We start from the raw sequence: 18014 nt of genomic DNA on the forward strand, positions 1-18014 counted from the left end.
ACTGGTGTTATGGGCATGGTGAATAAATAAAAGTCTTTCTGAAAACTTCACACCAGGAAGCCCAAGGCTCTAAATTCCTATAAAGTAATGTAACAATGGGGTAGGGAAAGCAAAGCAAATCTGTTTATTTTAAACTGATACGGTCTTAAACACATTCAGTGAAATAAATGAAGTACTGTAAATCTCCCAGCATTGCCATCTCAAACAAGAGAAAAGAAAGAATAACATTTGTGCTACGAGTACCTTTGGGCTGGATCCTTATGAAAGCATATACCACATTTGTCTGCTCTCTGAAATAACAGCTGTGAACGCCATGGCACCATAATTTGCAGTTTCTGAAGCGAGTGCCTTATGCAGCCTGATACTTCCCAAATGGACATGGCATTTCCATGACTTATTACACACGTGTTAAACATATGAGCAAGTCTAACGTTTTGTTTGCTTTGTGGAAGGTATTTGCTATCTCTTTTAATAAAAAGAGGGAGAAATGAGAGCATGAACGTGCAGCACTTAATGAAGTTTGCTTTTAATTTAGAGTTTATTTGTAAGAGTGAGAAATGAGCTCTGATAATCACTTGTCCAGTGACAGCTGCTGCCCAGAAGGTTGCCTTTCAAAGAAAGGCGCTTGAGAGCAAAATCAAGCAGCTGCCTTTTAGTGTAATTCCTGCTGAAGCTGCTTGTTTTCTTCCCCGTCCCGGTTCCCTGCCGCCCTCCCTTCGTGGCACCCGTGCAACGCCCGCAGCCGCTCTGGAGTTGATAACCACAGGCTGGAGTCCGCCAGCTTCCAGATCCGTTTGGGTACTTCTGCCGGGCAGGCAGTCAGCCCTTGAAACAGCCATGAACACGTCAGTCTTTAAAATGGCCTGTTTCTGGGAGAAGCGTGCACAGCACCCACGCACGGCGTTGTTCCGTCCAAAGTTAGTCTGCTTCTATTTGTCCTTCAAGTTTTGTCCCGTTTCTTTCCTTCCACGTTTTGGTATGCGCAGGTGCCTTGATAGCCCTCTCCCAGAAGCTGGGAACCTTTTCACCCACTTCCTTACGATTGGATCCTCCCGGGATCCAGCCTGGATCCCGTGTGAGGGTCCTGCACGCTGACATGGGCCTCTCGCTGCTGGGGCGGCTGCGGTCCCTAATGCCCGGGCCCTGGCGACCGGGGAGGTGCGCTGCCTGCTGGCTGACGGTCGCCTAATGATGTTACGGAATCAGATGGCATTTTACAGCCCAGGTCGTAAAAATATATCGAGCCTGCTTCAGCTCAAGGAATAGGTGCAGGAACGCAAACACAAGTACCGTGCTAGTTTAACTACGTGTCCTGGAGACTAAAGGGCAAAGGGCTGTGCCCGCACGCCCACTGAAGGGGTGGGTAATTGTACCTGGGAGAGGGGCGCGCGGGCTTTAGCGGCTTTCCGAAGTGTTGTTAAAGTGCAACTGTTTCCTCCTCCTCCTGCCTCCTGGGAGGCACCTGGGGACCCAGCGCTGACTGAGTCGCCTTGGAACGTGCCTCTGGGATCGGCCGTGCTTCAGCACGACCGCGTAGAGGGAGGAACTGCGCTTGGCGGAGGAAGTAGGGAACCAGAGGAGCCTTAAAACAGTGCAACTTCTCCTTTCCATGACCAGGCTTCTCTAATAAACCCCTCAGATGGTAATCCGCAAACTGGATGTTGGAGATGTAAAGGATCCAAGGACAAGCGTAGCAGTTCATACAGACATCGCGTCAATGTGATCGTGTCATGGAGATGTGACATCATCACACTGATTTGTGAGCCATTGCCTAGGACCCTGTCATCAATTGAATGCTGGTTGGTAGTGGAATGGTTGGGTAAACCTAAAGATAGAAAGGATGGTTTGCGAAAGCCCAGACGTTGTTGTCGCACGAGTGAAACGTGTATGTGCAGCGCTATGAGCAGCACCAGGCCAAGCCCTGCGTGAGCGCCCAGTGCTTGCACCGGCGTAAGTTCTCTCGGGTGTCCTGACCCGGCGGATGTGGCTCCAGTTTTCTAGACAAACTGCCTCCAAGCGAGAGATCAGTTTGTTCATTCAAGCGTTGGTATTTCCACTTTGACTTGTATGATAGGTTTGTGGTTTGGACACTGGTCCTCTAAGACTTACAGATTTGGGTTTGGGTCCCGGTGGATCCTACTGTCAGAGGCTGCAGATTTAATTTTTGGATTATGATCTTTATTTACTGCTGTTGTTCCACATTACCTCCTAGGGGCATCATAGACGTTGAAGAAAATGTATGCATTATATCAGATGACACTATTACGACTGGATAATAAAATCATCAGTTTTCTAAAGAAAGAAAAAGGAAGGAAAAAGCCTTCCATTTATTCCTCAGCGCAGAATAAGTTTCAATTTGGGTAATACATTCAGTTCTGCTGGCTCAGATATGTTCTTGATCACCATCTTTCAGCATAGCTTGGAATATTTTACTCTCTGATGCTGATAGCTGGTTGCAAGCAAAAGCTGGAATTGAGCAGGCCATGGTCATTTTAGAATGAAACCCTTATCTAAAATTTAATATGTGATCTAGAGACCTAAGCAAGAAACAGCAGGACTCTAAATGTTTCAGCAGTTGTACACACATGGCTTCCCAAAGTTAATACTAAGTTCCTTCTGTCACAGGACAGTGAATTTGCTTCCAGTATATGTATACATCTGTAAGCCAGTCACATATGAAAACAATAACCAAGGAATAAGGAAAAAGTCAATAAGGAGATTTATATACAGCTGCTATTAAACTGGAGGAAAACAAATGATCTGTTGGGGTCAGTTTCACTGGGAAATCAATTTGAGCAGAGTTTTATTGTCGTCTCTGCTAGGTCCTTCATGTTATTTGCTTGCACCTTTAACAGTCATGACTGAGGAGGTTTTTACGCTTGTGAGTCTAAGCTCCCTGGATCATTGCGTTTGTTACCTTTTCAACAGCCACATTCCCAGTTGTCACAAATGCTACCTAACAACACCGAGTGCTCAAAGTACATTTCCCCTTGTAACTCTAGGGAGTTTTGAATGTTTGTTATTAACTGCTTAAACTAGTCATAAACCAGTTAGACTGTAGTACCAGACAAATAGTAACCATCTGATACATAAAAATGCTTCAATATGCATTGCATGTGGCTATCGAGACTAAACCTCTTAATGCATGGCCACACAAGCCTAAAATTAATTATAAAAAACCTCAACTCTTACTCAGTGAAGAAGTTAAGCGTACTAATGCACTAATCAAAACACCAATAAAAATGTAAATACATAGAGGTATACAATACACAGGATTTATCAAAAAATCACTTATCCAAAACAGTGTTTATGCAACTTCTTAGTCTAGAAAGTACTCTTCTTAAGTTTTACCTTGAAATGTATGTTTCTGAATGATAAATCCATTTAACCTAACTTTCTGTTGCTATTGATGCTCTAATACAATTTTTAAAACTTCAGTTTATCCTACAAAGCTTCATAATGTGTCATTATTTGCTAACCCCTAATACAAAATTGTTTTTGTCCAGTGGGAGCTGCAGGCATTTAAAATACTTGTTCTAGCATTCTGTTAGCATTAACAATTAGCAATTCTAATAGTCTTTTGATTTAAGAAAGGAAAATCCTGGAACTGCAATGAAAAATGGCTGGTCTAAATATGAAGTGCTTCTGTTCCTTTTTGTAGCCCGATTTTGAATTCAGTCTCATCCTATCATAGTTATTTAATGCTTTTCAGGAAATGGGAGGCTCTTGGTTCTCTCTTCCTCATGCAGGAGGCTAAGGACTACATGCAGTGCTGCTCGTGGTGATGCCCTCATTGTTTAATGGTTTATAATGTTAACTTCCTTTAACTGCAGCTCTTTCTTTGCTGGATTTTCAGACTCTTCCAAGCAAATAGTAAAATGCAGTAACTGAGCTGCTCTGGTGAGAAGGGAGGATTAGTTGCGTTACAAAATGGAAATTAAGGCTGACTTCTCCCTTAGACACTATTTAGAACACGGTGTTTAAATTTTGATTTATTACATTGTATTCTAGGGATGCATATAAAAAGAAATTAGTTCCGTGGTCCAAATGTCAAGTTATTCCCCCCAGTTGCAGCCCAGCCCTGAGCTGGGGCGGTGGGTCAGGAAGGCACCTCTGTTGCCACGTGGCTGTCCCCGTGCGGGACAATACGTACTTACAGGTTACCTTAACTCTTGCCGTATCGTAAATGCATTGATTGCAGTCGATTTCAGCGTAAACTTAGAAGCCTTCTGAACAAGAAGTTTTCTTAAGTTAGGGTTCGAGGAGTTCTAACACTTTTCAAACCCGCCTATCTAACAGGTACAGCAGATAAACAAAAAAAGGTTGCATTAAGATTTAAAGCTTTAACAGTCCAGCTTCTTGCAGACCAGCAGAGAGAAGTTATGCCATGTGCTGTGCTGGTATCTTTTTCATTTTATCTTATGTTGGTCAAACTATTTTATCTCATTTTGGTCAAACCGAAGTGTTTGACATTGTTCATCGTGTGTTAGTAAAGGAGTCAGCTCGGGTCGTAGGCAAAGCGGCAGGTTAGCGAGGAGTTGTGCGGGGCAGCGGGCAGAGCGGGAGAGCCAGGCCACCTCTGCCCCTCGGCGTACGGCGGAGTCTGGCCCAGGGAAGGCCAGGCTGCTGCCGCAGCCCTGGCGGGCTGTGCGGGACGGCAGCCCCTCCGGGCCCGGCATCCCGACCCCTTCCCTGCCCCCAGCGCCGGGGGCTCCGCAGGGCCGGCCCTCGGGGATGCTCGCTTCGAGATTTCTCCTTGCTCCCCGCTACTCCTCTTTTTGCGGAAGGGGCTGAAATCATCCCCAGGAGCAGCGCAGTTCGGTTTCGCCTGTGCTTCCAAGAGCTGTAAGCCCGACATTTTGCCAGGACAGGCTCTGGTGAGGGCTGTCCTCTCCGGGGCTCTGTTTTGTCAACAGAAACATAGAAGGGGGGATCAAAGTCAACTCCTGCTTGTAAAGTCCAATGTGAACACACAGAGACAATGGGAACAGCAGGAAAATGATGCAATCTATACCCAGATATTGAATCTTTATTTTTAACACAAACGTTTTTTGTGCTTCAAAATTAAAACACTCAGACGATATACAAGAATATTTAACAAGATGAAAAAAAATAGACAAGATTAAAAATTAAAACTAAGTTACAAATACATATCTTCACCTCTGAAGACAGATAGTGCGGTTTATCCTCTAGAAATAGGTAGCTGAGCACCAAAATATCTGAAGACGCTGTTCCTTTGTGCACTGAAGATTAATGCCTTAAAGCTACGTAACTTTTGAAATCCCCATTAGTTAAGAAAAGATGGCGATTTAAACAGGTTTGGAATACATGATTTCCACAGCTGAGAGGTTCCATAGCTGTTGGAGTGGCCTGGCATGCAGCACTGTGTTGCACAACTCGGACCTGTTCTGTGCCTGGGATTCGATGTGCCTGAAACTTCATGCTCCCCGTGATTACCCATCTCCCCTCCGTTTGCCTGTGCGGTGGGATGCTGTCGCTTCCAGACACACTGTATGTGTAATTTCTGAGCAGCCTTGGGAACCCTCGGGATTAGAAAAAGTATATGAATGTTTTATAATGTTATTGATAACTGCAGAGCAGACGCTTTTCTAATAAGCTGCTGTGAGATAAGTTACTGGTAGCATCTGCAGAAATGAGCTCAAAATAATTAATACTGTGTTAGAAGAAAGCTTTTTTTTAAAGCACATCTGTATTGGAGCATACAAGATTATTTCAGCCTGTCCTGAGACTGTGTTATAGCACAAATTACCATAATTTATTAGGGGAAAAGCCATTTCTGTTAATCATATATTAATTATTCATAAAAGTCTGTATTAATGTTACCTTAATGGGAAACGTTACCAGCTGGGGTACTGGGCCTGGCAATCTATTCCCATATAAAAAAAGATGAAGAGCTTGACTTAAAAAGAAGACATAAAAATGACTTACAAGAGCATAAAAGCAGCAAGCATGGGTATATGAGTTAACATATAGCTGGCTACAGTAGAGCAGTCCAGCCAGCTAACCACTTTGTATTTTTGCTTTAGCACTGGTTTGTGCCTGAGTGCTATGTGGAATTCAAGTAGGATTACTGAAGGATGTTCATTGCAAACCAGTCCTGTATACCTTGCCCTAATGCTTTTCAGCTCTTCAGCAAGCATAGATCTGGTGAGTCTGAGTAAAATAGGAAGAGACTCTTTCCCATTCTACTTGGAAAAACAAAAAAACAACAAACAAACCAACCAAACAAAAAACCTCCACAGAAAAACACTGCAAAATCTGATTTCAGTAATTTTTAAATTCAGGGTAAATTCTTCCTGCTGGGGAAAAAAAAAGAAAAAAAAAACCCCAAAACCCAAAAAACCACGGATTTTTGCAACTTTTGAATATTCTCAGAAAGCTATTGTGAACTACGTGATGTGAAAATGCTGCTCAGAGGATGTGTTTCAACCTAGAATGAATGTGGAAGTGTGTATATACATATGTGCTTGTGCGGGTGTATGTAGCTTTCTAGATGCTCCACTCAATTAGAGGATGTCAACATTTAGATTATGACTCAAGACTAGAAGGTATGTTTCGATGGAAGTTTAGCAAAATCAAACATAAAAGGAATTTTCAAAAATTTATTTTAATTAGAACTTCTTTTTTTCTGGGTTTTGAAAGTTCTCTTGCAGAGATGAAAACCCAAACAGAAAGGGCACTGGCTAATGCATGTAAATGTATAATGCCTGTAAAGTGCAACCAGTTTTATATGTACAGTAAAAGCTTTGTAGGATTCAGCTGAAATTAAATTGTTTAGATCAGCTAGAGCCTTTTTATTAGGATAGCACATTGTTGAACTGATAAACACATTTGTTTTACATGTTAAGATAAAAGGCTGTTTGTTGGTAAAAGATTTTTTTTTTAAATGACAGTTACGACCTTTAATGTGTGATCTGTAAGCTATCATCTGATGAATTTTGGCCAAAGCCATGGAGGAGAAGCATTTGGAGTGGGAAGCCAATCCAAAAGAAACAGAAAAAATAATTTAAAAATTGCATAGCTTTCAGTGAGTCCAGGAAACCTAGGCCTGGTCTTGGAACAACGTGTGGAGCTGGGTGGTCTAAAGCTGAACTGTTCTTCAAGAATCTTAGATAATTATGACTTTTTTCTGTAACCTTGATAGTACTTCCAACTTTTGGGTGGTGGGTGAGTCTGTGGCATGCAATCAATTGTCGTGCCTAACCCTAATACAAATCAGAAATGAGGTTATTCTGCAGTTTAGATTTTTTTTTTCTTCAAATTTCATTTTCAAAGAAATGTGGTAAGTGAGAAGTGTATATGGGAGCAATTTGTATCTGGAGAGCTTACCAAATAATTTCATAAAAGCGGCTGTATTCTGCAGTATGCTGATGGTTATTACTAGCTGTGGATACCAGAAGTCCCTTGTACGTAATGCATCCCAGCACCATTTCGTACTTGCGTATGAAAATGTTATCAGAGTTCTGCAGAGTCTGGTAATGATAATACTTCAGCATTGTAACAAATAGCTAGCACTGTTATTTTGTTCCCTATTTTAGTATATCAAATATATTTCATTGCTTACACTGTATGAGCAGATAGAAACCAGCTGCTGTCTTGCCACTGGTCTGCCAGTCTAAGAGAAAATCTCAGCTCATTTTCCTTGAGGCCAGTGTGCTTTAAAGGCATGTGTACTACGACTATGATCCAGCTGCTGAGTGTTGATGCAAGTCCAGACCAGTGCTCATGAGTCTTTTAAATGGAAACAATACTCTTTGCCAAGGATTGGAACAGAGATAAACTCAGTTTGCTTTTCGCTCTTCCCTCCTCCCCCCACCCCCTTTACAGCTCCATCCCCCATCACAGTCATAAGGAAAGACAGGACATCCAGGAACAGCGTGTCTCTGTCTTGGCAAGAACCCGAACATCCGAATGGGATCATCTTGGACTACGAGGTCAAATACTATGAAAAGGTGGGAAGAAAGGTTGAAGGCTGTTTTTGTGCTGCTAATACTGTAATGAAATTATTGCATCTTGCCTATGTTAGGTATTCAGAGACACTCCTGTTCACTCACTGTCTGCCTCAATGACACCAAGTGTTGAAACTGTCCGATTTTGGGTAAGGAGAACATCATGAAAATATGAAGTGAATTTGTTAAGTTGTATTGTCTACCAAGTTCATCCCCAAACACATCAGAACAAATACAGAAAGTAATGCAGACAAGCTGTAATACTTTTTTTTTTTTTCCTTGAGTACATTTTACTTACTCGATTCTGTTATGCTGTCAGTGTTCATACATTTATTTGTCAGCGTCCATGTGTTGGTGCTTCCCTGTGGCGCAAGCATCTTTTACACAGAAACGATTTGGAAAAGAGATGGGCAATCCTTTTAGTGACTGGTTTGCACTATGAAAGTTCCCACTTTTCATGAATAACTGAATTCTTTGTAAATTGTATGTAAATAACTACAAATCAAAGAAAATCTGCCATTCGATAGGTTCTGCTTTATATTGACATTTTCTTCTATTTACAGCTGTTGATTTCTACGTCATATGTAGATCTGTATTTAGGAAAAAAATCTTCATAACAGAATGGGGTTTTTTTGTAAATCTTACTCATAGAATTGAAAAGACCGTAAATTGTGAAGATTGTGAAGAGCGGTATTAGCCATTTTTAGATTGGTCAGAGAGACCTTTTGATAGAATATATTGCTACTGAAGTTGACAAACTTTGAAAAAATGTCAGAAATAATGATTTAATTTATCATTTACTAATGCTGTTCATACCTAGAAATCAGGCTTATATTTCATATGTACCAGGGAAGACATACTTCCAATATCCACTTAGAAACCACTGTTAAAAAGACTCCACAGGTATTCAGTTAAACAGTAGAAAGTTTTCTGATGGAGCTTACCAGTGGGACAATGTAGTATTGATAGTCCACTCCTGATCTCCAGCCAAAGAATGGGAATCAGAAGACTGTATTCTGAAAAGATTTCTCCCAAATTAATGTCATCTGATTTTGCATGGGTTGTTTTTGGTGAGCACTTGAAGCTTCAAAGACCGTGGTAAAAATCTGAACATACGTACTATACTGATAAAAGGGGAAAAACAAAGCTTCCTGAACATTCAGTTCAGTCTCACCTTATAGAGAAGTAGCTTATAGACTTTCACTTTGGTTTTTTTCTGTTATTTCAATGGGGACAGGATCAAGTCTGGATCCTGGGCCTGAGAAGTGAAAGAGAATGAGCTCATACGTCAGATCTTCTTTATTAGTACATCCATCCTCAGCAGTGCAAGGATGCAGGAATTACTTGGGATCACTTCTTTCCAAATTTTTTTAAGAAAAGAGGTACTGCCTTTTAGTTGGCAGTACCAAATCACTTGGAAGAGCTATTTACCTCACAAAGATCCTACGCCTGAAAGATCCCAAAACTTCAGCCTGGTTCGCACAGGCCAGCTCGTTTGTCCGCATGATTAACTTGCGTTTCATTTGAGACCTACCTGGCTGCTCTTGCTGCTGTTGGCCGTACCTTTGTTTTCCAAGAGCTGCGGCAGCCCCGTCTCAACTCCACCTCCAGTCTCCCCAAGTGGAAGTCTTTGCCTGTGAGACTCTGCGTGAGTACTGCGGGGTGTAGGATGTAACACACGGGCTGCGTTGCACATTGTGGCGTTAGCTGCATTTTAGTTGCTCCAAAGAGAGAGAATTTTTCCCCTTGTGTGCATTAGTTCATTTTAATTGAATGACCGAGAAGTTTTATTTGTGTATTTGGTTTTTTGTGGTGTTTTGATCATCATTCTACACTGAAATTGGCTTGCTTTATTCAAGAAAATTGTCACCTTCCGGTACTGTTGTATGCACAGACTGAGCACACGGCTGCTGTTCCCAAGGATATCCAGTCTTGTGGAGCAACTGGTTGTTCGTACGACAGCTTCATAAGACAACCAGTCTTAGGAGGCTGATCTTGCACATGTGTTTCTTCCCTTTGAAGTCTGTGATCAAGAGTTCACATGCACCAGACAGCTTTCTTAAACCAGAGAGCCAACTGCTTGACAATACAAGCCAGACCATTTAGAGCAAAGGGTTTTTAAAAAAACAACCTTCTGACACCAGTGTTTTTAATGTGTGTTCTGCAGCCCCTCAGGGAGTCAGAAGCCTATTCCTCAGGGTATATGAAAGGTAACTAAGAAAAGCAAATCTATTGTTAGGACGCTTTCATCCATTGCCCTTTTTAGGTCTGCAAATTGTAAAAGGTTGAAAGCTACTAGTCTGTTAAATTTACCTGAAGCCGGAGCACCTCGTGCTGGACTGTTACACTTCATTCCTTCTCCAAACACCTTTGGAAGATGCTGCTTTTTACTCTTGAGTTCTCTAAGCAGCCCCCTCCTCTTTTGAAAAGGGAGCTTTCTTTTTAAACTGGTCCAGTCCGTTTGATTTTCTGCTTCAGAAATCATCTTGCTTGTGCTCATCAAAAAAACGGCTGCTGTTAGGTGGCAGCTGCTAGGAAATAAACCCTTCACCGTTAGCAATCTGGGTATTTCTCCTGACAAGTCGTACCTGATTGCTGGTAGATGATTTATGTTGAGCCATTCTTTTCCCTCCTGCTTGTTTTTACTTTTGTAATCCCTTAGAAATTAATACAGAATCAATAGACTAATACAGGCCACCCCAATTTTCTCATACACCTTGTCCATGTAATTTTTTTTTTTTTTTTTTTTGCTTTGATATGTTGGTCTAGGTGGTTCTTAGATTTCAAAGAATAAGTGGTATTTATGGGCAACTGCATGTTACTGATATTCAGGATGATAGAATAAAAACAGAATGTCCTGTATCTAAATTATAATATCATGTAGTTTTTCTAATGCATTATTGGCATAAAGTATGTGGAAAACATTTATTTTCTGCACAGGTAATTAATTAACCTATTCTTTTTTTTTATCAGTGGTCACACTTGTGTAGCAAAGAATGTGATGTTTCTAGAGAAATTAGGAGCTACAGTTTTGGAAAACTATTTTAATTTTTTGGAATGAACCTATGGGGTTTTAATGCATAATAGTATGAAGTGAGAGTGGCAGTTTTGCAGACTCACTGTTTAGAATAGAATTGTATTTTCTATAAAAATCTATAGGGCCTGCTTATGAGGCCCCAGTTACTATTTATTCAAAACATTTAACAGAAAGAAAATCCTCTTCAGGAGGAATTCTGTATGGAACTTCTTGGCATTTATTTTATGGTAAGGCATAACAGTTTATGTTAACTTAATGGTGCCAAATGACACCCCAGTTTACTCCATCCATATAATGCCGTGCTGGACTTCAAGTGTCTCAGCCAGCAAGTGCCCATATAAGAAAAGCCAGGGTTTTTTCTTACACAAGCAGGTACTCTGTTTCCTCCTTGTCCTTGCTGACATAATTAAGTTCTCTGGGAGGAGTATCTTGTCATGCAAAGGTACAAAAAAAAAGCCTTCTCCTAAATACCACACACAAACTATTAATTGCTTCATTTAAATATGTGGCTTACAATTATGCTGACTAAATCCCAGACCCTTCATTAAGGTGAAGTCTGCTGCAAACAATGAGTGAAATTTAATTGCAGTCTTCCGTTACTAAAATAGACTTGCCTTTGCCAGCATTGAAATTGTGTGCTCAGTAGACCGGTTAAAGCCAACAAATAAATAATGCTATCTAGTTTGTGCTCTTTCTGAGGCTGAAAAAGTAAATTATATGCAAATGCACTTAGTTGCTTTTAAACCCTTCTTATTCTGGCTTTGGGGGTAGGTAGGCCACGTGCACCCCAGCAGGCTGGTAGGAACTGTCGTATCGACGAACAGGTCACGCCTGGCAATGAGGGGAAGCAGTATCGAGGCTGTGGGTTGCTCCTGAAGATGGGTAGTCTGCTTTTGGCCTCTCAAGTGTACATGCGGCTGACGGAGAAGATGTTCTTCCTCATCTTATGTAAACACTTAGTGTGCCTATCTGAAAAAGGACATGCTGTTCACTCTCACTCGTACTGCCGCTATAAATGTGAAATGAATCCAAAACAGGTCTTTTGTAAAACATAGTTTAAAATTATAAAATCTCATTTGCAATAATGGTAGTGGGATTTGGTTCCCAGTAAAGACTGTGTCTGGTAAACTATGCAGAAATATTCAGGAAGAATGTGCTTTGTGCATCCAAGTTCAAATTTATCATCAGAGTGTTTGATTAAAGTTCTGCTTGGCAAAGACTGACTCTCCTTTTTGTATGTTCCTTCTGCTTATGGCAGCTACAGTTCTGTGGCTCTGAAGTTTGACTTCATCTCCAAGAAAGATAAACTTGGGCTTTTATGTGGTGTTTCACTGATTTGATTACTAGTAACGTAAAAAATGACTTACAAAATATTTGTGTAAAACGCTTACCATAAGCTAAGATACCATGACATCCTCCATACCATTGTTTTAAAAGTTTATTTTCCAAGTTCCATTGCAGATTATTAACAGACAGGGCCATGACTATATTTTCCCTTGCACGTATGTATCTGCACAAGAAGGAAATGTTTGCGTTTCATAAAAGCAGACTGAAGTGAGATCAAAATGAATGTCCAGTCATAGCATACACAAAAGGTTTTATGTTTTAGAGACAAGATTATTATGTCTTTGAAATTAAAATAGTTGCCTACATTCAAGTGAATGATGAGATAAGGAAAGCCTGCAAATTATAATAGTAGGCCTTTGTTAGTTCAGAAGTAAATAATTTTCTGCAAACCTGTTAGCTCCTTAGAATGTCTTCCTGAAAGTTTTCTCCCATGAGTTTTCTCCCAGCAGAAAACTTTTTCAGAGCAGTATCACCCTACTTGAGGTTTTGATTCTGGATAGTAACTTTCAGGCACAGGCTTAGCTGCTTTTTTTTACTTTCACTGTGATTACTGATGTGCATTATGTTGAATATTATGTGGAGATTCTGGCAATTTCCCTAACTACGATGTAAATATTTCTGTCTACATCAAAGACTGCCAAGAACTGGGTAGTTAGGCTTCTGTAGCACCAAAGTGAACAGTTTCTGATGCCAACCTGCTAACTTAGAATAAACCTAACTTTCTTACTCTCGACAGCACTGCAGAGCAAACCCACTAAACTAGCTCTAGTCACTTGAACGTCTCAGGTGAAGTTGAGATGGCTTTGACAATGAGTGTGCTCAGTATTTTCCAACCGCTCTACTTGTGCATCGGCACCTAGTGTTGTCGGAGTTAAAAGCTCAGTATCTTGCAAGCTAATGCAATGCCATAAAACATAGAGTGAATTAGGTGAGATTGTTTGCATCTGACATATGTTAACTCGGTTTCTGCTTTCAACCAGGCAAGACTCAATAATTTTAGTGTATTTCAGAGTTTTCGAATTAAAAAGGGCAGCATATGAAATCCCCACCACCTCCAGAATAAAAAAGTTAATCAATGCAAAACTAAGCAACTGAGATTGTCACAGTTCTCCACATGTGTGGCTGCTGTTCAAGATTTTTTTTCTGAGGCAGTTCCAGCTGCCATTTTTAGGAAGCCAAAAATACTCATTTGGCACAGGATGGCTTTATTAAAATAAGCAATACCTCGGGGCTCCAAAGGCATGCTTAAATTTTTAGATTATGTGCTTACAGTGGGACTGAGACACACTTTTATCAGAATTAGCTTTTTACACAATGTGAAGTGTATCCGAACTTACTAAATTACTAAATGATCCATTTCCTATTTTATATAAAAAGTCAGTATGTCAGAGCTATGTGACTATTAAGCAGAGCGTGGTTGCAAGGGTGTCATCTGTACTGTAACACACCTTGCTCTTTAGCAAAAAGCAGTAAGGATCAAACTCACGTTTCCTTTCTGGCTACCAAAAGCCCAAGACTCATGCAGGAGCGAGTTTGGTGGGGTTTTGCCCAAACGAGGATGGATGCATCAATCTCATAGTTTTTATAGTGTAATAGAAAACCAGTTATATTCACCTGTTTGCAGAACTGAGGTGAGGAGCCCGAGTGGAGTTTCTCATCTGACTGTTGTAAAGGTAAACACTGCCTTGTAAAATATGGGGCAGTAAAAACTGCATCCTGCAATAGCTCTGGAGGGCCCTAAAGTGTCCATGTTGGCCTGTTACAACTTCCAGTTCAGTGCAGTACGCAAATCTGTTTTATGGTTTTTAAATAACATTTTAATCTTCATTTTCTTGTTGTATTACAGACTATGGACAAAATGAAACAAAGCCATTTAATGAAATGTCATATACTCAGCATGTTTAGTATTTGATTTACAGCACAAGGCCTGATGATTTAGATTCTTGCTAATCAAAAGATGTTTAGCTGATTGAAAATGAGTGGCTGTACAAGCATTTGTCAGGCTATAAATATTCAAAAAATATGCCGGTGCTCTCCAGGTGATTTGTAGTAATTTTGTACCAACCACCTCTTGTTTCTGTTTTTTAGGGTGTGGTTTTAATCTGATAATTTCTCTTCCCAAAAGCAGGAACAAGAGACAAGCTATACTATTCTCAGAGCCAAAGGCACCAACGTTACCATCAGTGGCCTCAAACCTGATACCACCTACATCTTCCAAATTCGAGCCCGAACTGCAGCTGGATATGGGACAAACAGCCGCAAGTTTGAATTTGAAACCAGTCCAGATTGTATGTATTTGTTCTAATGGTTTATACTGACAACCTGCTGAGTTTCCAACTGATTTGAATGGCTGCTTTCACTCCTTTTCTAGTTTAGTAAATGCAGTTCATAACTATTTATGATGTGTCTTTCTGGGTAGAGTTAGTATATAATTTTATATTTTATCATTAAACTTGAAGCATGCTATAAAGAGTTTACCATGACTATTACAGGTGGTATTTTCTTCCATTCCCTACCTGACCTCTGCTTTGTGCCAGACTCGATACCTTGCTAGACCACAGCTCCTGCCAAGGGAGGAAGTTTGATAGAAAAACACATTCACAGCCTCACACTGTTCCAAGTTTGTGGCCTGAACCCTGTGGACTATAAACCCCTGCTCCTAGAGAATTGATGTTATATTGGTCCATTGCTCCTGTGAGTCAGTGTGTAATTCTCCACACTCCTGCAGAGCATTGCTGATGTCTCCTACGTAGTCTTGAGATGAAACTAATACGCACAGGCCAGGAAGGATGGTCATTCAGTTGAGTAGTTGGTCAGGAATTTGGTCTATTTGGCTCCCTTCTCCTCTCTGTCACTACATTTCTGGATGGCCTTGGGGAAGTTATTTACTGTACTGGCACTCCTTTTTCTTTTCTCTAATGCCTAGATAATAACATTATTTAACTGATAACCTTACAGGTATTGTTTACAAGTTCTATTGTTGTACCAGAAAGACTCTTAATAGAGCTCACAGTCTTAAATGTTAGTTTCTCATCACTTGGGACTATATAGTAAATCAGACCTTTTGTCGCTGGAAGATGGAAGTGGCTTAATGCATCAAAAAGTCATCCCTTGCTTAGGTACCCAGTTACTGATGTAGACTGATGATGCATAATCAAAGACTGTTTGCTTTTTAGAAGGTCGGGCATTCACAGAAGACTCATATCTGCTCTTCAGAGTTATAACACAACTAAGGACTATAATTCTGATACGCTCTCATAAAGCTTATTCATGTATTTATGATAAGGCTTGAGAACGCATGGTGTAAGAAGTGCTCTGCTAAAAGCAACAAATTTTTAAACGAGAAGAGTAGCATCAAGCCAAATGGTCTTTCACTTGGCATCCATGTATTTTTGAGCTATGTTATGTATTTCATCCCCACTTCCCCCTCCTCCACTTCAGCTCTTATGCTGGAAAGCAAACAAGCTTCTTGTTTAAAAAAGTAGTTACAAAACACTGTTAATGGTGACATGTAGCTTTGGCATACTGGATGAAACTGTAACTCAAGATAGGACAAACAAATACAGCAAGGAGAAAAAATCAGTTGTAGTGATAACAAAACTCGTAATTTAGAAATTAGTTTTCTCTGGAAAGTAATATTAAAAAAATAAAAAAGAAAAAAAGTAGCAGTCCAAAAATGTGGGAGGTGTCAGGAGACGGTGGTGCACATCTTAGTAATGAGCATACAAGTTATGCAGACAACAAATGGCATAACTCTGTTCCTATTGCCAAGTGGTCATAACTATGCGAGTGCAGTTGTAGGTCTTTAATAGGCAGAGGCTTCTTCCCAAGGGGACTGGTGTCACTCCAAGCAGTCACGTACACAAACTGTCTAATTTGTGAGGACTAGGAGTGCTACCTTGCAGCTCAGTTAGGACAGCTAACTTGAAGTGTAGTGCTGAGGAGCCTAATTCTGCTACGCTCAGTTAAGTTCGATAGGTGTCTGCTGAAGCTTGTTTATGACATGTAAGAGGTGGCGTATCATCGTATAGCAGCCTAGCACACTAAAGCTCCATGCTTAGAGACCACAGGGAAGCATCCAACATAAGGCAGAAAATAGCCATTCTTTTTTCTATAGACACTCATTAACCATGGATAGTCCTTCTGTCTGCTTCTGTGTGCCCTGGCTTTTCACAACCTTCACAGGGATATTATCAAGCTTAAGTGGGAAGCTTAATTCATTAAAGCACTTTCCATCATACAGAAGCGAGAGGTTGATGATGATTGTCTGGCTGGGATTTCTTGCCAATGAAAAATTCCTTACTGACCATGACAAAATATATGTATGTCATGGTATGTACGTCTGTATTTACGTATATGTTTATATACGTGTCAGTTTAACAGCAGTTTAGTACAATCAGCAAGAGTGAAAATCAGCAGTAGCAGAAACAACTTTGGTAACTTGTCAAAGATGGCCAGAGTCTTCTGTTTTCTTCCCTTGTTTTATCTGCCTGATGAAAAATTACTTAGTAGATTAAATATTTGGCGGGAGACCAAATGCCTTATAGTGATGAGTTAATCTGTCTGTTCCCTATATGAGTGTCAATTGTGATGTAATCAATGTTATGTGCGTGGGGGGGTTATTTATATATTTTTGTGTTACCTTTCCAGCATTCTCCATTTCCAGTGAGAATAGCCAGGTCGTAATGATTGCCATTTCAGCGGCAGTAGCCATTATTCTCCTCACAGTTGTGGTGTACATCTTGATTGGGAGGTTAGTTTATCGTCTGGTTTGCACATTTATTCCCGCTTCCATTTCCCCAAGGGGCCTTGATGAGCATGGCAAATTGGGTGTCATCGGGCGGTAGCGTGGCTGGTTTGCACTTTCTCCTTTGTCTGCTGCCCAGGAGCTCTGAATACTGCTTCGTGCTCAGTAATGAGCCCACTAACGTTAGCAGCCCCAATCATGCAGCAGTTGTTAAAAAATGCTATAAACACATTCTTAGGCAATTGTAAAATTAAACTGTAGGGGTCAAAAATCAACAAATCCTCTCATTAGCCAATTTCCTCAAATTCCCTGAGAACATAACATGCCTCTATAGGGCACAAAGAATGTAAATATCATTAAACTTTCAAACAGGCATTTAATTGTGGAGGGAAAACATTTTATTCTGTTTCCACCTGCCCTTAACATATAAAATTCTCTACATTTTTTTTTTTCTCTGTTGCCTGTAGATTCTGTGGATACAAGAAGTCTAAACATGGCACTGATGAGAAAAGACTACATTTTGGGAATGGCCATCGTAAGTTACCGAAGCCTTTTAATGCTTCCAGATCTGTTGAACTCATCCCCTAGATAACTGGTATTTTTCAATTTAAAAAAATAAAAAAGTCATACCCCACTTAAACCAAGGTGAAATTGGGAAGAGAATTATCTCTGCTCTTGTGGGTAAGGAGATTTTCCCCAAACAATTATTCTTTGTTTCAAATTCTTTCATCTGCATTCAGGTTAGTACTGAGCAAAACATTACTGTCTATGTTCAAACAATGCGTGTGGTTAGCAATATGGTATTGATTCCATTGTGCGTTACTGAAATGCAGAGTGTAACTTCATCTTCCTCATTATCAGCTGCATAAAGTCTAAGAAATGACATTTTTTTTCCTGAAGCAAAATATAAAAT

At 40.4% G+C, this 18014-nt stretch overlaps 1 protein-coding gene across 1 annotated transcript in view; it reads left to right on the top strand.

The window, feature by feature from the left end:
* EPHA3 (EPH receptor A3) overlaps positions 1–18014 on the top strand; it is a gene marked incomplete at its 5' end in the record, with an annotated part of 232300 nt that overhangs the window by 164834 nt on the left and 49452 nt on the right. The window contains 4 exons of the mRNA XM_082011947.1: positions 7849–7973; positions 14480–14642; positions 17005–17107; positions 17569–17636. Of these exons, the coding sequence (XP_081868073.1) occupies positions 7849–7973; positions 14480–14642; positions 17005–17107; positions 17569–17636 (459 nt within the window). The remainder of the gene's footprint in view (positions 1–7848; positions 7974–14479; positions 14643–17004; positions 17108–17568; positions 17637–18014) is intronic.

Source organism: Phaethon aethereus (assembly GCF_964289735.1).
Source record: "Phaethon aethereus genome assembly, chromosome: 1".
Classification (NCBI taxonomy): domain Eukaryota; kingdom Metazoa; phylum Chordata; class Aves; order Phaethontiformes; family Phaethontidae; genus Phaethon; species Phaethon aethereus.